The sequence below is a fragment of the Myxine glutinosa genome, chromosome 11, assembly GCF_964187855.1.
Source record: "Myxine glutinosa chromosome 11, kmMyxGlut1.1, whole genome shotgun sequence".
NCBI lineage: Eukaryota > Metazoa > Chordata > Myxini > Myxiniformes > Myxinidae > Myxine > Myxine glutinosa.
This window is the reverse complement of record NC_136271.1, coordinates 134433067-134454079: the sequence shown is the minus strand read 5'-3', so window position 1 is coordinate 134454079 and position 21013 is coordinate 134433067. Positions and strand designations below refer to the sequence as shown.

At 47.8% G+C, this 21013-nt stretch overlaps 1 protein-coding gene across 1 annotated transcript in view; it reads right to left on the bottom strand.

Annotated features, from left to right (window-relative positions):
* Window positions 1-9541, bottom strand: part of ACBD3 (acyl-CoA binding domain containing 3) — a 29267-nt gene extending 19726 nt beyond the window's left edge. The window contains exons 1-4 of the mRNA XM_068130990.2: window positions 9338-9541; window positions 9047-9188; window positions 4361-4501; window positions 178-315 (exon numbers count right to left, since the gene is read on the bottom strand). Of these exons, the coding sequence (XP_067987091.2) occupies window positions 178-315; window positions 4361-4501; window positions 9047-9188; window positions 9338-9485 (569 nt within the window). The 5' untranslated portion in view covers window positions 9486-9541. The remainder of the gene's footprint in view (window positions 1-177; window positions 316-4360; window positions 4502-9046; window positions 9189-9337) is intronic.
* Between the last annotated feature and the right edge of the window lie 11472 nt (window positions 9542-21013).

The following is a 21013-nucleotide window of genomic DNA, read 5'->3' as shown; positions in this document are numbered from 1 at the left end:
GCCAAGAGGTGACGCCTATTGCACTATTATGCATCTACTGGGTGTCGTCAATCCTAAGATGTAAAAACGATCTTCCATGGCCGCACTCACTCGAATTTGCCCAAAACAGTGTTGCTGGAAATGGCCACGAAACAGCAAAGCGACACAGAGAGACAAAAAAAGAACACAAGGACTCACTTCTGCTGCTCCTGTCTCAACCTCTCCTCTTCTTGCAACTTATTCTGCTGTTCCTCCATCCTTCTCCTTTCGTCTTCTTCCCTCTGTCGTCTTTCAGCCTCCTCTGCTTCAAGTCTCATCCGTTCTGCTTCTTCACGCCTGCAGAAAGGACGTCACTGGTCATTACAAAATGACATTGGATACATTTATTGAGTCATTTCACAAGACTGCCCAAATGGAACGACCCATCCATTACAGCTGCGACTCCGATGAATGCAACATTACAAAATGGTCAATCGTGAAATCAATGGCGAGTCATTTTGAAAGACTGGCTCAGCCCCATGGGCCTCAAATGGAATGACCAATCCATTACAGCTGTGACTCCAAATAATGCAATATTACAAAATGGCCAATCTTTAATGGAGCAGTTACATATATGGCTATATATTTAGTACTGTATTTCCAGTACATGTTAAACTGTATTTCCAGTGTGGCAGAAATAGCACCACCGTTGGTGGTAGCCAGTATTATAAATCATTAATATTGGTGACAAATTGGTGTCATTATTCCATTAGTATAATGGAATCATCTAAAAATTATGACATGGAGCATATGTTGTGATCAATAAATTTTTTCGAAAATAACATTATAAACTGCATTTCCAAGAACGTGCCATAGCACATTGCCCACCAGAGATGGGCCGAAAAGGGTACTCTAGCCCTTGTGAGAGCGCCCAATAGTTTTAAGTGCAGCAATATAAAATAATGATCATGTAGAATAGGATTAGTAAATCTAAGACAAGTAATTTGAGAGACAAAGATAACAGGGTATAGATAAGCAGGTTTGAACCACATAGGCAGCAAATGTCCGTTGTGATTAACATTTAGGTGAATTGTGTTACAACAAGATCACATGCATTTACAAACTAGAGAGGTCATAGAACACGATACCTTGCGCAGCGTTCAGGTATATACAGTACTGTACTTCAGCTTTAATAAAATGATTTTAACGATCGGTGAAAAAAAAATCCGGAAACGTTTAATGCTATTGAAGTAGTCCAGAAGTAGTCCCGGATACCACACTGACACACCATTGAACCTTTATTTAAATTGAAGTACTGCAAAACTGGAGGTTATTGGAAGTATTACAAAGGCGATTTGTGTTCTATAATCTTCCAAGTATCCTTGTTATAATTCACGGACCAGTGTTTGTTTGTCGCGCTACTCCTACAGTTCTCGGCCGATTATATCCAGACCTGGTGCATAGGATCAGCATGACCCCAATTAGTGTACAGAGCTGAGTTTTTTAAAATCTTTGCTGGTTGACTTGGGGTGGTGGGTGGGACGGAAATCCTCTGTGCGAATGTGTATCATGTAGCGCCGCCACTCCAGGTCGGAGAGGTATTACAAATCCCACCTTTACATTTTACAGGCCAGTGTTCCTGTCCTGACGTTTTCCAGTGCAGTAAGGTGTTTTGATTTACACGTTTGAATAAGGATAATAACACAATCCCCTTGCCGTTCCCTTAGGGAGCACGTACTTCAAGAAAATAATTAAACTGAAATAAAATAAAGATCGTAAGCGTCATATAAATTAATTAACTCCAGGTTGTACTGCCATTTTCCATAGTGTCTATTACACCACCTTATTTAATGTGTTACAATAGTTATTCGTGCCCTCTATAATGTCCTTAAAACAGTAGGTTTTTTGTTCGAAATGATTTCAAATTTTAGTTTGACTGCTGGACAGGCAGACAGAGTCAAAATATTATCTCACTCCTTTGCGCACGTGCGATTGGTTCAAATTCAGAGCCAAGATACGGTGAAACAGCAAGACCCATAATCGAGTCGCATTGGGCCACAAGCTAATCCATGTGACGCATCAACGAGATTGTAACCCCGTTTGAAATAAATAGGGTTATACTGGACACCTGCTATGTTGTCTCATCATAACGCAGGTACCGATAAGGGGTAGAGCAGAACGCAAGGGGTGGACAAGATGGATATTGTAAGCAAAGTTTTGGGTGGGGATGAGATGATTTAAAGGGTACAGAAAAGATCATGGTTTTGGATGGAGTGAGGCTTAATATGGTGGTGATCATCTGACTTGAAGAGCGGGAGGGAAGAATTGAGAATGCAGAGTGTGGAAGGTGTCATTGTGTGGAAGATATCCCTATCTAAGATGTTACATTAGTTGTTTGTGCATGTTGTTTGTGTCCTTCATGACGTCCTTTAAAAGTTTCCTTAAAAAAAAAAGTTCCCCTTTTTCCTTTTCCTAAAAAAGAAAAGTTTCTTATTTGAAATTATTTTCAATTTTGTTTGACTGCCAGCCAGGCAGACAGAGCAAGAAAAAAGTGAAATGTGGATTTTCCTTGGACCAGAACACACACCACATTTTGCACCCATGAGCTACAACAAATGAAAATGAATGAATGATCGTTTTAAGGCCATTTTCCCCGCTAGAGCGGGGGTTAGCCTTGCGGGCCCCATGACAATCATGGTTCCCTGTTTGAGGCAATGTTTTTATGGCCGGATGCCCTTCCTGGCGCCAACCCTTGGTCGTCTCTGACGATGCGCAGGGATACGGTGTACCTATTCTAAATCGGGGTACACACCGTGATCATTCATCCCAGCAAGCTGGTACTCAATTTGCCGACCTCGGAAGGATGACAGGCTGAGTCAACCCTGGTGTTAATTCAGCGATCGACCGGGATTCGAACCCAGGATCCTAGGATCCCAAGCCGGCACCCTAACCGCTAAGCCAACACCAGGCACCAGGCTCCGCTAAGCCATGAGCTACAACAGATGGCATATTTATCTGAAAACACTTTTCCTCAAAACAGAGCAGTCGGGAAGGTGTCAAGCAAGACCTTGCATTATGCAAAGCGCCGATCCAAGTCGGCATCATTCAGCTCATTCATAAACGATGGATGACAGGGTTTCAACAGAAAAGTAGTAAAGTTTTATTTTCAACTGAAAAAGTAAAAAGGTTTCAACCTTTTTCAAGCGAGTTTGCATAGTGGCCCGCGCAAGGTATGGAAAGTTCACAGACTCTCTTGTCGAACGTTCCCTGCGACCGGTCAACTGACGACAACACAGCAACGCACATGTTTCTTCTTGTTAACGGTCTTCCACTGGGCTTCTTGGTCGTTCACACTTCCTGTTTCAAAAGCTCGTTTTCCCCACTTTAGCAACGTCTGCTTTGCCGGAGAGGGTTTTCCAAAGCGTTGCGTGAAATCCGTCCACACTTGAGCAATTGTATGGCCTGGGCGTGCTTTTTCATGCACCCAAACAAGCAGCCAATCACTCGTCAACACCACCAACTTGGTTCCACCTCGCCGTCTAACTTCCTACTCACGACCGCATCAGTGAGTCAGTGCTGTCGCATACCATGGTGGGTGAAGGTGGAGGGGAGGAGGTGCGAGAAATGTATCAGGGGTAAAGTGACACCCTGTTCAAGGTACCGAATTCTGGTCTGCTAGGCTTGTTGTGGACATAATGCAAGTGCAACGGAGAAGCTTCACCACAAGTATAGAAGGAAGAGAAGAATGGACACCGATAAAAAGGCAAATTATACATTTTCGAACTGCTGCGTATCATCAGCATCAATGGAATACAAGCAATATACTGGGAACTGGATATTATCAATTACCACCACCCACGCTCAAGGAACAATTCAAACATGAAAATGAACCAACAATCTAGGGAGAAATCTCCAGAACACAGGCAAACTCCGACAACAAACGTGCAATGGCAAAGTGGTGTTACGAAGGTTTACATCAACCCCTGTCTTGGATAGCACCAGTTTCAGGCTGAGACGTCATCGGCAAAGCAAATCGGTTTACTCAAAGTCGATGTAAAAACACAATCTCGCAGCTGAGGAATATAATAGCACGAGCGCAGCAACACGAAACCGTTTACTTTGACGAAGGAAGGGAAATTAAATAAGAGGATATGAGGGTGAGGAAGCGTCTCAAAGGAGCTAATAAATAGGGCCTGAAAGAAAGGAGGTAAGCCAGGTGATTCCGACTTACCACGACTGTAGTACGAACATGACAGAGCATCGAACAATGCAAATCCTTACCAGGGGTATATAGTTTACAGTATCTGAGAATGAATGGTCTATATCACAGTAGATCTAAAGAAGCATCACACCATGAGAATTTCCCGTAGCTTCAGGAACAGGTGAGATGAACGATTCATACCTGCGGCGTTCTCTCTCATCTCGCTCTATGCGGTGTGACGCGATGTAAGGACCGAAGGTAGAGCAAAGTGCAGCCAACTTCTCCACAAACTTCAGCGCTGCTTCCTGTTTCCCCATTTCTCCCAACGCAGCCCACTCTCGCCTCCAAAAAAGGAAATGAACAAACATGACAAGCAAATAACCTTCGACTAAGCACGTTTATCCAATATCAGCAGATCACCAAATTTCATCCCAGCTTTAAAAAAATAAAGTGAGAGGGGTGCATGGCCGTGCCTGTATCACGCCTCTCAGCGCTCCCGTAAAGCCCCACGCACCACACCGATAGTCTTCTGTTCGTCCTGCATTCCCATGTTAAACTGAGCCTGCCCTGCAAGTTTAGCGTTAGCATAACTAGGAAACTGTTGTCTGCCTGTTAAGCCTGCCATGCGGTCATCAGGGTTTCTTCGATTGCATTTTCACTGCCAGTGTCCCCATCCCCATTATTTATTGAATCAGCGTTGCATTTAAAACTTGAAAGAGCAATCGGAGATTGCAGATCCTCACCAGGACATGTTTTCCAGGGTGGGTTTTTAAGGATCTTGTGTGAAAACAAATATGGCGGCCGAACAACGTGACCGATGACGTCATCATGTTTTTCTTTCTCCACCAATTTATCCCGAGTTGATGCTCAAGAAATTTCATCTTGATCGGATGAAGTTTTGTACTTGTCAAATTATGACGTCAAAATGGAGGCACCTATGACATCATCATTCACATGGGTTATTCTCCATGGAGATTTCTTTACAATGAGCCATGTCTCAATTTCTTCTATGCAGCGTTTTCAGAGATATAGAGATGCAAAGTTTTTCGATTTTTCCAAGATGGCGGCCGAACCACGTGACTGATGACGTCATTTTTCCCCCCTCCACCAATTTATCCCCAGATGAAGCTCAATACATTTCATCTTGATCGGATAAAGTTTTGTACTTGTCGAATTATCTATCTATAATTCCAGTAATCTCTGTCTGTCTGTCTGTACGTCTGTACGTTTGTCTGTGACCGCTGTTTCTCGACAACCACGGGTCCGATATACTTTTAACTTGCCAGGTATATTGCTGGGGACCCGAGGATGTGCCTTTTCAAGGTTTCATATTAATCGGACAATTACTTACCGAGCTATGTCCAAAAAACGATTCAACCAATCAGAGAGCAGCGAACGATCGCGTGTGCCGAACGTGGCGGGCACACTCTGCCTCGGATGGCACATTTGAGAGCGTATTCATTTATTTCACGTTTGCAAACTATGTTGGCGTTAAACTATGTTTTACAACTAATAAAAACGAATTTGCGATTCATTCGCTTTCCTGCGCGTTTGGTTTGTGCACGCGATGGCGATTTCTTTACCAAACTCCGGAAGCCGTTCGCTTTGGACCAAACCATTGCATGTAAATAGAGGGGGGGGATTGTCACCACTCGCAAGCCGTTCGCTTTGGACCAAACCATTTCATGTAAATAGAGGGGGGGGATATAATTTTAGATATAGATATAGTACGGGCATGCCCTAGTGACTCATAATGGAGGCACCTATGACATCATCGTTAACATATTTTACTCCCCATGGTGAGTTCTTTAAAATGAGCCATGTCTCAATTTTTTTCTATGCAGCGCTTTCGGAGATAGAGGTGCAAAGTTTTTCGTTTTTTCCAAGATGGCGCCCATACCACGTGACCTACGACGTCATAATTATCATCAAAAAATTAGACAGGTGGAGATGCACCTATGATGAAAATTTCCTGTCAATCGGAGAAACGGTTGCACACAAAATCATATTTATTCTGGGCGGACAAACAAACAAACAGACAGACAAACAAACTGACTCAAATGCAATACCCTCTCCTCAGGCAAGGGTAAACACTGGTGTACTTCAGCTGCAGTTTTATCCTCCGGTGCAAGTAACAGGAGAGTCCCACCCGCATTTCCCCAAACCCTCCATTAAGTCGACCTCGTACCCAGAAACAGCGACGCAGTTAAATAAAACAACACAATGTATGCGTGTGCTGCGCCAGTCACCAATTCCCCATGTACGTGTGTGCTTCACCCGTGCCCAATTCCCCGTGTACGTGTGCGATTCACCCGTGCCCAATTCCACGTGTATGTGTGTGCTTCAACCGTGCCAAATTCCCCGTGTATGTGTGTGCTTCACCCGTGCCCAATTCCCCCTGTATGTGTGTGCTTCACCCATGCCAAATTCCCCGTGTATGTGTGTGCTTCACCCGTGCCCAATTCCCCCCTGTATGTGTGTGCTTCACCCGTGCCAAATTCCCCGTGTATGTGTGTGCTTCACCCGTGCCCAATTCCCCCTGTATGTGTGTGCTTCACCCGTGCCCAATTCCCCGTGTATGTGTGTGCTTCACCCGTGCCCGATTCCCTGTGTATGTGTGTGCTTCACCCATGCCAAATTCCCCGTGTATGTGTGTGCTTCACCCGTGCCCAATTCCCCCTGTATGTGTGTGCTTCACCCGTGCCAAATTCCCCGTGTATGTGTGTGCTTCACCCGTGCCCAATTCCCTGTGTATGTGTGTGCTTCACCCATGCCAAATTCCCCGTGTATGTGTGTGCTTCACCCGTGCCCAATTCCATGTGTATGTGTGTGCTTCACCCATGCCAAATTCCCCGTGTATGTGTGTGCTTCACCTGTGCCCAAATCCCCGTGTACGTGTGTGCTTCACCCGTGCCCAATTCCCCATGTACGTGTGTGCTTCACCCGTGCCCAATTCCCTGTGCATGTGTGTGCTTCACCCATGCCCAATTCCCCATGTACGTGTGTGCTTCACCCGTGCCCAATTCCCTGTGAATGTGTGTGCTTCACCTGTGCCCAATTCCCCATGTACGTGTGTGCTTCACCTGTGCCCAAATCCCCATGTACGTGTGTGCTTCACCCATGCCTAATTCCCCATGTACGTGTGCTTCACCCGTGCCAAATTCCCCATGTACGTGTGTGCTTCACCCGTGCCCAATTCTCCGTGTATGTGTGTGCTTCACCCATGCCCAATTCCCCAAGTACGTGTGTGCTTCACCTGTGCCCAATTCTCCGTGTACGTGTGTGCTTCACCCGTGCCCAATTCCCCATGTACGTGTGTGCTTCACCTGTGCCCAATTCCCCATGTACGTGTGTGCTTCACCTGTGCCCAATTCCTCATGTACGTGTGCTTCACCCATGCCCAATTCTCTGTGTACGCGTGTGCTTCACCCGTGCCCAATTCCCCATGTACGTGTGTGCTTCACCTGTGCCCAATTCCCCGTGTACGTGTGTGCTTCACCCGTGCCCAAATCCCCGTGTACGTGTGTGCTTAACCCATGCCCAATTCCACGTGTACGTGTGTGCATCACCAGTGCCCAATTCCACGTGTACGTGTGTGCTTCACCCGTGCCCAATTTCCCGTGTATGTGTGCGTTTCACCCGTGCCCAATTCTCCGTGTATGTGTGTGCTTCACCCGTGCCCAATTCCCTGTGTATGTGTGTGCTTCACCCGTGCCCAATTCCCCGTGTATGTGTGCGTTTCACCCGTGCCCAATTCCCCATGTACGTGTGCTTCACCCGTGCCCAATTCCCCATGTATGTGTGTGCTTCACCCGTGCCCAATTCCCCATGTATGTGTGTGCTTCACCCGTGCCCAATTCCCCATGTACGTGTGCTTCACCCGTGCCCAATTCCCCATGTACGTGTGTGCTTCACCTGTGCCCAATTCCCCGTGTACGTGTGTGCTTCACCCGTGCCCAAATCCCCGTGTACGTGTGTGCTTAACCCATGCCCAATTCCACGTGTACGTGTGTGCATCACCAGTGCCCAATTCCACGTGTATGTGTGTGCTTCACCCGTGCCCAATTCCCCGTGTATGTGTGTGCTTCACCCGTGCCCAATTCCCCGTGTATGTGTACGTGTGCGTTTCACCCGTGCCCAATTCCCCGTGTACGTGTGTGCTTCACCCGTGCCCAATTCCCTGTGTACGTGTGTGCTTCACCCGTGCCCAATTCCCCGTGTACGTGTGCGTTTCACCCGTGCCCAATTCCCCGTGTACGTGTGTGCTTCACCCGTGCCCAATTCCCCGTGTATGTGTGCGTTTCACCCGTGCCCAATTCCCCGTGTACGTGTGTGCTTCACCCGTGCCCAATTCCCCGTGTACGTGTGTGCTTCACCCGTGCCCAATTCCCCGTGTACGTGTGTGCTTCACCCGTGCCCAATTCCCTGTGTATGTGTGTGCTTCACCCATGCCCAATTTCCCATGTACGTGTGCTTCACCCGTGCCCAATTCCCCATGTATGTGTGTACAACACGAACGCAACACAGAAATACCATATTAATCGTGCATCAGTTGTGTTGTTTTAGGAGTGGAGGGTATTCATGGAATGTTTGATGATGTTTTGTCTGGTTGTGGCTCTGGAACATTGGTGGTGGTGCATGCGAGGGGTGGGGTGGAGAGGGTGGTCATATGAGTGTCTACTCGGAACCTTGAAGAAATGGTCACGTGACGTCAAACCCACACCTACCTATATTCAAATTCAATGCGGTATACCCAACCCCCTCCTCCCCTCCCTCCCCATCCCCATCCCCTTTCTACGTCACCCATTTCCCACCGGCCTACCCGTGTAATACTAATCTCCCTCACAACCAACACATGACTAAAAGGTGAGGGCACGGTGAACATACCGGCGGTCGCTCCCCAACACGTCCAGGTAACCAACGTCGGAGCCGCTCTCAGGTTGGTAGGGCCCGGTGGACGCCTGCTTGGAGAGCGCCATGAGACTAAGGCGAGAATCGTAGCTCAATTGGAACGCCTTCCCTTCCTTCTCTGATTTCCCAGGGAGAAACAGAACACACGAAGAGGACGTTACTCGTTAGACTGGAGACCAGGTAAAAGGCAGAAGGTAAAGGGGACAACCTGAGGAGAATGATCATGATGTGATTCGAAGACGTTCACCGGCCGTACCGTACTCGTACCTTTGTAAAATGTTAGCGCCAGATGGTAGAGCTCAGGAAGTGCGAAACCCCAGGTCGTCTCCACTTCCTGAACCTGTTCCACCTGCTGAGGCTTCTCGTCCATCGCACATTCATCTCCCCTGGCCTCCTGATCCCCGTCTGACGCCATGAAGGCCACGTCGCCCAAAACGTCACTTCCTGACACGAATACTTCCGGCTTCCACGTTGTTGTTGTTTGTTGTCATTGCTAACGTTTCATGCACACAAGGGGCGGGCACCAAAGCGAGGTTTTGAATTCGCTTCAAAATAGAACATCCTCACATTGGGGGTCTTTCTGGTCACGTGAAGTTAATAAAAAGCCGATGGCGATGGTTTTACGTCACCCTTACTCTTAGTGCCCTTCATCAAAAAGTTATTTTATTTTAAGAAAAATAATTTAAAGCTACACTTGCTAAAACTGCGAAGTGAACCAAGATCATGCAAAAGCTTCTCGTCTTACTGAACTGGATCGTGGCTCAACTTGTTCCCGAGCGATCGCGGAAACAGACTTGACAAATTGCCAGCAGGGGGCGCTGCATCATGGAGTCACGCTTTTTGCTTGCACACTGAATTGGGAAACCCTCTTTCCCCTTCACAAAAAAAAAAAATTCCCATCTTCATTTTAACCCCCTTCATAGCCTATGCATACGTAATTTACAAATCATCTTCCTGCCCACTCCCCTGAGGTGTTCCGTCAGCATCGCAAACAGCTTAACACCATGGCGGTTTCCATGGAAACAATCGAGCAGATTCACATGCCGTTCGGGTCGGCGGCGTTTTCAGTTTTACTCGATCCTCTTGTGACAAATTCCAGAAACGAACTTGTGTTAGCGGCGGATTCAGAATACGAGAACGAGGAAAAAAAATAAATGTGGAATCAGCAGGAGAAACCCCCTACCAAGCTTATATAAATACTATATAATCTTAATATTATATAAATCTCTTATCTTCCCCCATCCAAATCCTTGATCTTTTCTACCCCCGCTAATTTTCACCCCAGATACACTTTTTTTGAAATTCCAACTTCTTTCCTGGAAGTCCTTGCAGTGTCCATATGTTTTATACCTCTCCCACCTCCCCCCCAAGTCCTCTCCCTCCCACAGTTCTCTCGATGTCCCTGCTCTCAAATGTTGTGTTTGTGTCCTTCCCCCTCTCGCCCCATCTTGCCTACCGCTCCCCTTATTTTGTGTGTCGGTTTGACTTTTTGTGTGATTAATGTTAGCTCTTTCACGAGCCTCGATGTTGTCTACAAAAAAAAAAAAAAAATTCCCACCCTTGTGCATTTTGGAGCAGGGGTGACTAGAGACCATAACCCATTGTAACGAAGACCAGAGCACCAAATGTTCATGCAGACGACACACCCACTTCCAATGAACAAATCGAAATGGATTGGGTAGTCCGTTCACACACTACCCTAAAGCTTGGATTTTGTGGAGTTAAAAGCTCAGATGGTGATGGAGCAGAGCTGTGCCTCAAACACGAGAAGGTCCAATGATTCCTCAATCTTGAAAATATTTGAAAAGACTCCAGCCACAGGTTTGGGATTTTGCTTTTTTTTTTGTTTTGTATACAAGATCGAGGCTCGTGAAAGAGCGAACATTAATCACACAGAAAGACAAACCGACACATAAAACATATAACATCGGGAGCGGTAGACAAGATGGGGAGAGAGGGGGAAGGACACAAACACAACATTTGAGAGCAGGGACCGAGAGACATGGAGACATCGAGAGATCTGAGAGAGGGCGAGGGCTTTGGGGAAGGGGGGCATGGGAAGGGGGGGGGGGGGTTGGAGAGGTATATCACATATGGACACTGCCAGGACTTCCAGGAAAGAAGTTGGAATTTCAAACAAGGTGGATCTGGGGTGAATTAGTGGGGGTAGAAAAGATCAAGGTTTTGGATGGGGGAAAATAAGAGATGGTGGTGAACAGCTGTTTTAAAGACCTGGAGGGAGGAGTGGGATTGAAGGGAGTGTCGGAGTTTGTTCCAGAGGCGGGAGAAAAGAGGAATGAAGGAGTGAAGGTGAGCAGAGAGCAGAGATTTCGGCAGTTTAACCATCAGAGGGTTGCTGGCAGATCTTGTGCGACCTGTAGGAATATTTGAGGGACAGAGCACAGAGAGAGCTGGGGGTGTAAAGCCGGAGAGGAGTCGGTAGAAGACAGAAAGACCACCTACCTGCCTGCGGAGTGAGTGAGTGAAAGTCCCTCAGAGATAGCTTCATCGCGGGAGATTCCAATAATTCTAAAAGCTTTGGTTTCAACAGCGTGAAGCCGAGCAAGGTGTGAGGCAGGAGCACCGGCCCATAGGGGAGAACAGTATTCCATTGAGCTGCGGATGAAAGCCTTGTATGTGGTGAGGAGCTCAGGTGTGCCGAGGAAGGACTTCGCACGACGGAGGATGCCCAGTCAGCGACTGGCTTTGGAGGCCAGCTTGGAAATGTGGTTTTCCCAAGAAAGACGTTCATGATGCGCATGCGTTGATTGATGCGCATGCGCATGGATTGGAGGTCTCGTCTCTTCAAAGCTGTCCATGCACGCTCGCTTTCGAAGGAAAGTAACTTTTCTCAATTGTGTTTTTGTCGAAACTGGTCTTGTATGTACCTATTGGGGTGTCTTGAATAGTATTCTTGGCGTTGGTTTTTCATACCTGTGTACAGAATCGTCGGTCTCTCTTATCGCGTATTCTGAGGCCTAAGTGTAGTACGAGGCTACTGTGTCCAACCTTGGCTTGAGGCTTCGTTTTCGTCTCAGCGGTTTTCTGATCGCGCTGCAATTATTTTCCGGTCTCTGTTTTTCACGGTCTTTTCATCCCATACTTCCTTGTTTTAAAATCTCAAAAAAAAAAAAAAAACCCAAAAACATTTCCTTCTGTTCTTATTCGTTTATTCGTTCTTATTTGTTCGTTCGTTCGTTTTTCGACCACGTTGTTTCGTTTGTGATCACGTTGTTAAAAAATGTCTCATCTGACCCCTGAAGACCTGTATTCGGTCATATTCTATAACACCTTTTTCTTCTTCTTCTATAAAAGGATGCTTTCGACTTGCTCACCAAATCCATTCATTCCAAAAAAAAATTCCATCTCTTATAGTGCATCTTTCATTCATTCCCTAAACTCTCCAGCACTCCATCCTCCCTCCAGCGTCCTCAAACGTATTTTTGACTCGAATGTCTCAAGAAACTCATTTTGCAATAAATGTTCGTTTCCCATTAATCGTACATTTTTCAAAATCCCATCACCCCAAAATCCCATTTCCCATCACCCCGCCCCTCTAAATCTACCCCCATGCCCATCCCCTCCAAATCATCCCCATCACCCATCTCTTTCAAATCTTCCCCCTTGCCCCTCCCCTCCAAATCTTCCCAATCACCCATTCCTTTCAAATCTCCCCCCACACCCCTCCGCTCCGAGACTCTCCCTCGCTCCTCCCCTCCTAGACTCCCCTCTCACCCCTCCCCCTCAAAGCGTCCTCCCCACTTCTTCCCCCTTCCAACTTCATCTCCCTCAACCTTCTGCCTCGCTCTTCCCCCTTGTCAAATAACACCTCACTGCGCCTCTCCCAATCACCATCAAACCTTTTGTCTGCCCCATTCTTCCCTTTCTCCAAGCTATTCTGTAATCTCCGACACACCTTCAACAGCTCTCCCTACCTCTTCCTCCTATTCCACATCTTACCCTACCGCTCCCCCCACCTGTTCTGTATCCGATGCTCCCCCTTCCTCTTCCTTAACAGTATGGACCTCAAACATCCGGGGCCTTCGCTCAAACTTGTCTGATCTCTCCATACAGGTTGCTTCTGACAAACCAGACGTGATCTGCTTAACAGAAACTTTCCTCCTTCATGATGTCTCTGATTCCTTGGTATCTCTCCCAGGTTACTCCCTCCTCCGGTATGATAGACCTGAGCCTCGTCCTGGAGGTGGGGTTGCTATCTTTATAAAAAACTCATTGGAGATCTCGCGAGATCTCGGAGACGGTGGGAGGGATTTTCGAAGCTCCACACGGTCTCCACGTTTTTCGAAGTTAAGTCTGTTCACAATTGTATTTTGTCGAAACTGTATTTATCTTTCGGGGTGTGAAGTTATTGTGTGCAACTTTGGTTGTTTCTCGGTGTTTATCTTTCATAAATTGATCGTCTGTTTGCCGTGTCGTGTCTTGAGGCCTTGTACAGTGTGCACTGTACAACCTTGAGGCTTTGTTTTTCTCTCAGCGGTCCGTCGTTTGTGATCCAATAACTTTCGTTCTCTGTATTCCCAGGCTTTTCACCCATAGCCTACTTCCTTGTGTAAATCTCAACTCAAAAAAAAACAAACAAAAAAAAAAACATTTCCTTCTCTGTTCTCATTCGTTTATTCATTCTTATTCGTTCGTTCGTTCTTCGACAACGTGTTTCTCCCCCATTTCCCCAGATAGTTTTCACTCATTAACCTTCAATGTTTACACTTTCCCCTCAAGTTATGTATTCCGTCATATTTTATAACACCTTTTTCTTCTTCTTCTTTAAAAGGCTGCTTTCGACTTGCTCACCAAATCAATTCATCCCAAAAAAAATATCCATCTCCTATAGTGCCTTTTTTCTACATTCCCTAAACTCTCCTGCACTCCATCCTCCATCCAGCGTCCTTAAACGTATTTTTAACTCGAAGGTCACAAGAAACTCATTTTGCAATAAATGTTCGTTTCCCATAAATCGTACACTTTCAAAAATCCAATCTCACCCCTCCCCTCCAAATCTTCCCCATAACCCCTCCCCTCCAAATCTTCCCCATCACCCCTCCCCTCCAAATCTTCCCCATCACCCATCCCTTTCAAATCTCCCCCCTTGCCCCCTCCCTCTTAAACTACCCCCTCACCCCTCCCCGCCAAGACGCCCCCTCGCCCCTCCCCTCCTAGACTCCTGCCTCACCCCTCCCCTCCAAATCTCCCCCATATCCCATCCCTTTCAAATCCCTCCCCTTGTCCCTTCCCTCCCAAACTCCCCCCTCACCCCTCCCCTTCAAATCTCCCCCCCCTCATTGCTTCTCAATTTCCCCCCTCTCACTCCCCCTCCTCAAAGCGTCCTCCCCGCTTCTTCCCCCTTCAAACTCTCACCTCCATCTCCCCCAACCTCCTGCCTCGCTCTTCCCCTCCTCAAATAACACCTCATTGTGGCTCACCCAACCACCATCAAACCTTTTGTCCGCCCCAACCTTCCCTTTCTCCGAGCTATTCTGAAATCTCTGACACACCTTCAACAGCTCTCCCTATCTCTTCCACCTCTTACCCTACCCCTCCTCCCCCCTGTTCTGTATCTGATGCTCCCCCTTCCTCTTCATTAACGGTATGGACCTCAAACATCCGGGGCCTTCGTTCAAACTGAACTGATCTCTCCATACAGGTTGCTTCTGTCAAACCAGACGTGATCTGCTTAACAGAAACTTTCCTCCTTTATGATGTCTCTGATTCCATAGTATCTCTCCCGGGCTACTCCCTCCTCCGGTATGATAGACCTGAGCCTCGTCCTGGAGGCGGGGTTGCTATCTTTATCAAAAACTCTCTTCCTCACTCGCCCTGCACTGCACTCTCTCCACCTCATCCCCAGGAATACCTCTGGCTACGGCTTCCCCTTCGCTCCCACCTCTTGTTCATATGTGTGTTGTACCGTCCACCAAACAGTGATGACTCCATCTACATCTCGCTGTCTGATGATATGGACCAACTTCTATCTACTCATCCCAACTCTCTCTTCCTCATATGTGGTGATTTCAATTGTCACCATGCCAGTTGGCTGGGTGTGGGTACCTCTCTCACCAGCCATGGCTCTTCAGCAAAGGACTTCTGCGACTCACTGGGACTGACACAATCTGTCAATTTCCCGACCCGGATCTCAGTCAACGGAACATCTTCTCTTCTGGACTTGGTTATGACTAACTTCCCTGAAAATGTCTGCTGCTCTTCTTCTGCTCCGATCGGATCATCTGATCATGTCCTTGTTAAAGTGGACATCTCTCTGACCATCCTCAGGGAGCCTGCTCAGCGTCGACGAGTCTGGCATTTCACTCAGGCCAACTGGCACGGTCTTCAAGCAGCCATCAATCATCTGGACTGGTCTCCCATCTCTACCACCTCTGACATCAACTCATCCTGGGAATTCTTCCAAAGTAAATTGCTCTCTCTCATGCACAGATTTATCCCATCTCGTCTTCAGTTGTCATACCCTTCCTCCCGTCCATGGTACACGGAATCTTGTGGTGAGGCTGTTGCCTAGAAACAACTTGCCTTCGTCTCCTGGAAAGCAAACCCAACGGAAGGAAATCTCATTTCCTTTCACAAAGCCCGAAACAAGTGTGTGTCCACCCTCAGGAGAGCCAGGAAACAATATCTCTCCGTTCTCAAGACCGAACTCTTATCTGTCTCCCTCTTCCAAATCCTGGTGGCGTCTGGTCAAATCCGTTTCTGGTGTTTGTTCCCCCTCCATCCCCTCCCTTACCTCAAACGGCTACACAGCTGACTCCGCACGTGAAAAAGCTGAATGCCTCAACTCTGTGTTTGCCTCTAAATCTTGTGTCCCAAACCCATCCCTCTCTGTACCCACCATACCCAGTCGTACCCTGCTGCTCCTGGATTCCGTGTCCTTTCCTCCTGACAAGGTGGAAAAGTTTCTGTCAACCCTCGACTCTGATTCTGCAACTGGACCCGACGGCATCAGCCCACGGGTCCTAAAATCCTGCTCTGCTGCTCTATCTCACCCTCTCTCTGTTCTCTTCACCCTCTCTTTTGCTCAAGGTCAACTGCCATCTGCTTGGAAATCAGCCAATATCACCGCTTTGCACAAAAAAGGTGCAAAAACAGATCCTAGCAACTACAGACCAATCAGCCTTCTCCCAATTATCAGCAAAGTCATGGAATCCATCATTGCTTCGGATATGAAATCTTTCCTCTTCTCCAATGGCTTGATCTCTGATCATCAATTTGGTTTCAGACCAGGTCACTCTACTCTGGATATGCTGCTTCTGCTGTCTCAACAATGGATGGAGGTCCTCAATGCCAAACAGGAAATTAGAGCCGTCTCCCTCGACATATCACGTGCCTTCGACACGGTCTGGCACCCCGCTCTGCTCACCAAACTCTCCTCCTTTGGTATCCATGGAAATCTCCACGCATGGCTGGCGGACTTCCTCTCTAGTCGTCGTCAACGTGTGGCCCTGAATGGGTTTCTCTCATCTCCTCTTCCTGTTCAGGCTGGAGTTCCCCAAGGCAGTGTTCTGGGCCCCGTGCTTTTTCTGGTCTTCATAAATGATCTCTCTGACTCTCTCGAAAATCCTCTCTATCTCTTTGCTGATGACTCCACTCTCTGCCGCTCCATTCCTCTTCCCTCAGATCGGCAGTCTGCTGCCTCCTCACTCTCTGAAGACCTGGACAAAATCACAGACTGGTCAAACAAGTGGAACATGTCTTTCAATCCTGACAAATCTCACACTCTTACTATGTCTCTCCGAAAAGCTCGACTGGACAACCCTCCCATCTACTTTCTCAACAATCCTCTCCAAGAAGTTCTGTCGCTCAAGATTTTGGGTCTCACTATCTGCCATGATCTTTCTTGGGAAAACCACATTTCCAAGCTGGCCTCCAAAGCCAGTCGCCGACTGGGCATCCTCCGTCGTGCGAAGTCCTTCCTTGGCACACCTGAGCTCCTCACCACATACAAGGCTTTCATCCGCAGCTCAATGGAATACTGTTCTCCCCTATGGGCCGGTGCTCCTGCCTCACACCTAGCTCGGCTTCACGCTGTTGAAACCAAAGCTTTCAGAATTATTGGAATCTCCCGCGATGAAGCTATCTCTGAGGGCCTTTCACTCACTCACCGCAGGCAGGTAGGTGGGTGGTCTTTCTGTCTTCTACCGACTCCTCTCCGGCCTTGCACCCCCAGCTCTCTCTGTGCTCTGTCCCCCAAATATTCCTACAGGTCGCACAAGATCTGCCAGCAACCCTCTGATGGTTAAACTGCCGAAATCTCGGCTCTCTGCTCACCTTCACTCTTTCATTCCTCTTTTCTCCCGCCTCTGGAACAAACTCCCTCACTCCCTTCAATCCCACTCCTCCCTCCAGGTCTTTAAAACAGCTGTTCACCACCATCTCTTATCTTCCCCCATCCAAAACCTTGATCTTTTCTACCCCCGCTAATTCACCCCAGATCCACCTTGTTTGAAATTCCAACTTCTTTCCTGGAAGTCCTGGCAGTGTCCATATGTTTTATACCTCTCCCACCGCCCCCTTCCCATGCCCCCCCCCCCCCAAAGCCCTCGCCCTCTCTCAGATCTCTCGATGTCTCCATGTCTCTCGGTCCCTGCTCTCAAATGTTGTGTTTGTGTCCTTCCCCCTCTCTCCCCATCTTGTCTACCGCTCCCGATGTTATATGTTTTATGTGTCGGTTTGTCTTTCTGTGTGATTAATGTTCGCTCTTTCACGAGCCTCGATCTTGTATACAAAAAAAAAAAAAAAAAAAAAAAAAAAAAAAAACTTCCTCACTCGCCCTGCACTGCCCTCTCTCCACCTCACCCCCAGGAATACCTTTGGCTACGGCTTCCCCTTCGCTCCCCTTTTGTTCATGTGTGTTGTACGTGCTAGGTGTGAACCAAACAGTGATGACTCCATCTACATCTCGCTGTCTGAGAATATGGACCAACTTCTATCTACCCATCCCAACTCTCTCTTCCTCATATGTGGTGATTTCAACTGTCACCAGGCCAGTTGGCTGGGTGTGGGTACCGCTCTCACCAGCCATGGCTCTTCAGCAAAGGACTTCTGTGACTCACTGGGACTGACACAATCTGTCAATTTCCTGACCCGGATTTCAGTCAACGGAGCATCTTCTCTTCTGGACTTGGTTATGACAAACTTCCCTGAAAATGTCTGCTGCTCTTCTTCTGCTCCAATCGGCTCTTCTGATCATGTGCTTGTTAAAGTGGACATCTCTCTTACCATTCTCAGAGAGCCTCCTCAGCGTCGACGAGTCTGGCATTTCACTCAGGCCAACTGGCACGGTCTTCAAGCAGCCATCAATCATTTGGACTGGTCTCCCATCTCTACTGCCTCTGACATAAATTCTTCCTGGGAATTCTTCCAAAGCAAACTGCTCTCTCTCATGCACAGATTTATCCCATCTCGTCTTCAGTTGTCTTACCCTTCCTCCCGTCCATGGTACACGGAATCTTGTGGTGAGGCTATTGCCCAGAAACAACTTGCTTTCGTCTCCTGGAAAGCAAATCCAATGGAAGGAAATCTCATTTCCTTTCACAAAGCCCGAAACAAGTGTGTGTCCACCCTCAGGAGAGCCAGGAAACAATATCTCTCCGTTCTCAGGACCGAACTCTCTTATCTGTCTCCCTCTTCCAAATCCTGGTGGCGTCTGGTCAAATCTGTTTCTGGTGTTTGTTCCCCCTCCATCCCCTCCCTCACCTCAAATGGCCACACGGCTGACTCCGCGCGTGAAAAAGCTGAATGCCTCAACTCTGTGTTTGCCTCTAAATCTTCTGTCCCAAACCCATCCCTCTCTGTACCCACCGTACCCAGTCGTACCCAGCTGCTCCTGGACTCTGTGTCCTTTCCTGCTGACAAGGTGGAAAAGTTTCTGTCAACCCTCGACTCGGATTCTGCAACTGGACCTGACGGCATCAGCCCACGGGTCCTAAAATCCTGTTCTTCCGCTCTTTCACTCCCTCTCTCTGTTCTCTTCACCCTCTCTTTTGCTCAAGGTCATCTTCCATCTGCTTGGAAATCTGCCAACATCACCGCTTTGCACAAAAAAGGTGCAAAAACAGATCCCAGCAACTACAGACCAATCAGCCTTCTCCCAATTATCAGCAAAGTCATGGAATCCATCATTGCTTCAGATCTGAAATCTTTCCTCTTCTCCAATGGCTTGATCTCTGATCATCAATTTGGTTTCAGACCTGGACACTCTACTCTGGACATGCTGCTTCTGCTTTCTCAACAATGGATGGAGGTCCTCAATGCCAAACAGGAAATTAGAGCAGTCTCCCTTGACATATCACGTGCCTTCGATACGGTCTGGCACCCCGCTCTGCTCACCAAACTCTCCTCTTTTGGTATCAATGGAAATCTCCACGCATGGCTGGCGGATTTCCTCTCTAGTCGTAGTCAACGTGTGGCCCTGAATGGGTTTCTCTCATCTCCTCTTCCTGTTCAGGCTGGAGTTCCACAAGGCAGTGTTCTGGGCCCTGTGCTTTTTCTGGTCTTCATCAATGATCTCTCTGACTCTCTTGAAAATCCTCTATCTCTTTGCTGATGACTCTACTCTCTGTCGCTCCATTCTTCATCCCTCAGATCGGCAGTCTGCTGCCTCCTCACTCTCTGCAGACCTGGACAAAATCACAGACTGGGCAAACAAGTGGAACATGTCTTTCAATCCTGACAAATCTCACACTCTTACGATGTCTCTCCGAAAAGACCGACTGGACAACCCTCCCATCCACTTTCTGAATAATCCTCTCCAAGAAGTTCTGTCACTCAAGCTTTTGGGTCTCACTATCTGCCATGATCTTTCCTGGGAAAACCACATTTCAAATCTGGCCTCCAAAGCCAGTCGCCGACTGGGCATCCTCCGTCGTGCAAAGTCCTTCCTTGGCACACCTGAGCTCCTCACCACATACAAGGCTTTCATCCGCAGCTCAATGGAATACTGCTCTCCCCTCTGGGCTGGTGCTCCTGCCTCACACCTAGCTCGTCTTCACGCTGTTGAAACCAAAGCATTCAGAATCATTGGAATCTCCCGCGATGAAGCTAACTCCAAGGGCCTCTCACTCACTCACCGCAGGCAGGTTGGTGGTCTTTCCATCTTCTACCGACTCCTCTCTGGCCTTGCCCCCCCAGCTCTCTCTGGGCTCTGTCCCGCAAATATTCCTACAGGTCGCACAAGATCTGCCTGCAACCCTCTTATGGTCAAACTGCCAAAATCAAGACTCTCTGCTCACCTTCACTCCTTCAATCCTCTCTTCTCCCGCCTCTGGAACAAACTCCCTCACTCTCTTCAATCCCACTCCACCCTCCAGGTCTTTAAAACTGCTGTTCACCACCATCTCTTATCTTCCCCCATCCAAAACCTTGATCTTTTCTACCCCCGCTAATTTCACCCCAATTCCGCTTTTTTGAAATACCAACTTCTGTCCTGGAAGTCTTTGGTGTCCTTGTGTTTTATACTTCTCCCTCCACACCCCCCCCCCCCCCTTCCCACGCCTCCTCCCCCCAAGCCCTCTCCCTTCCACACATCTCCCTGCTCTCAAATGTTGTGTTTGTGTGCTTCCCCTTGTCTCCCCATCTTGTTTTACGCTCCCTCTTTTTGTGTGTTTTGTTTGTCTGGTTGATTTGTTTGTGAAGTAAATGTTAGCTCTTTCACGAGCCTCGATTCAGTATACAAAAAAAAAAAAGAAAAAAAAAAAGATCATGGCAGATAGTGAGACCCAAAAGCTTGAGCGACAGAACTTCTTGGAGAGGATTGTTGAGAAAGTAGATGGGAGGGTTGTCCAGTCGGTCTTTTCGGAGAGACATAGTAAGAGTGTGAGATTTGTCAGGATTGAAAGACATGTTCCACTTGTTTGCCCAGTCTGATTTTGTCCAGGTCTTCATAGAGTGCGGAGGCTGCAGACTCCCAATCTGAGG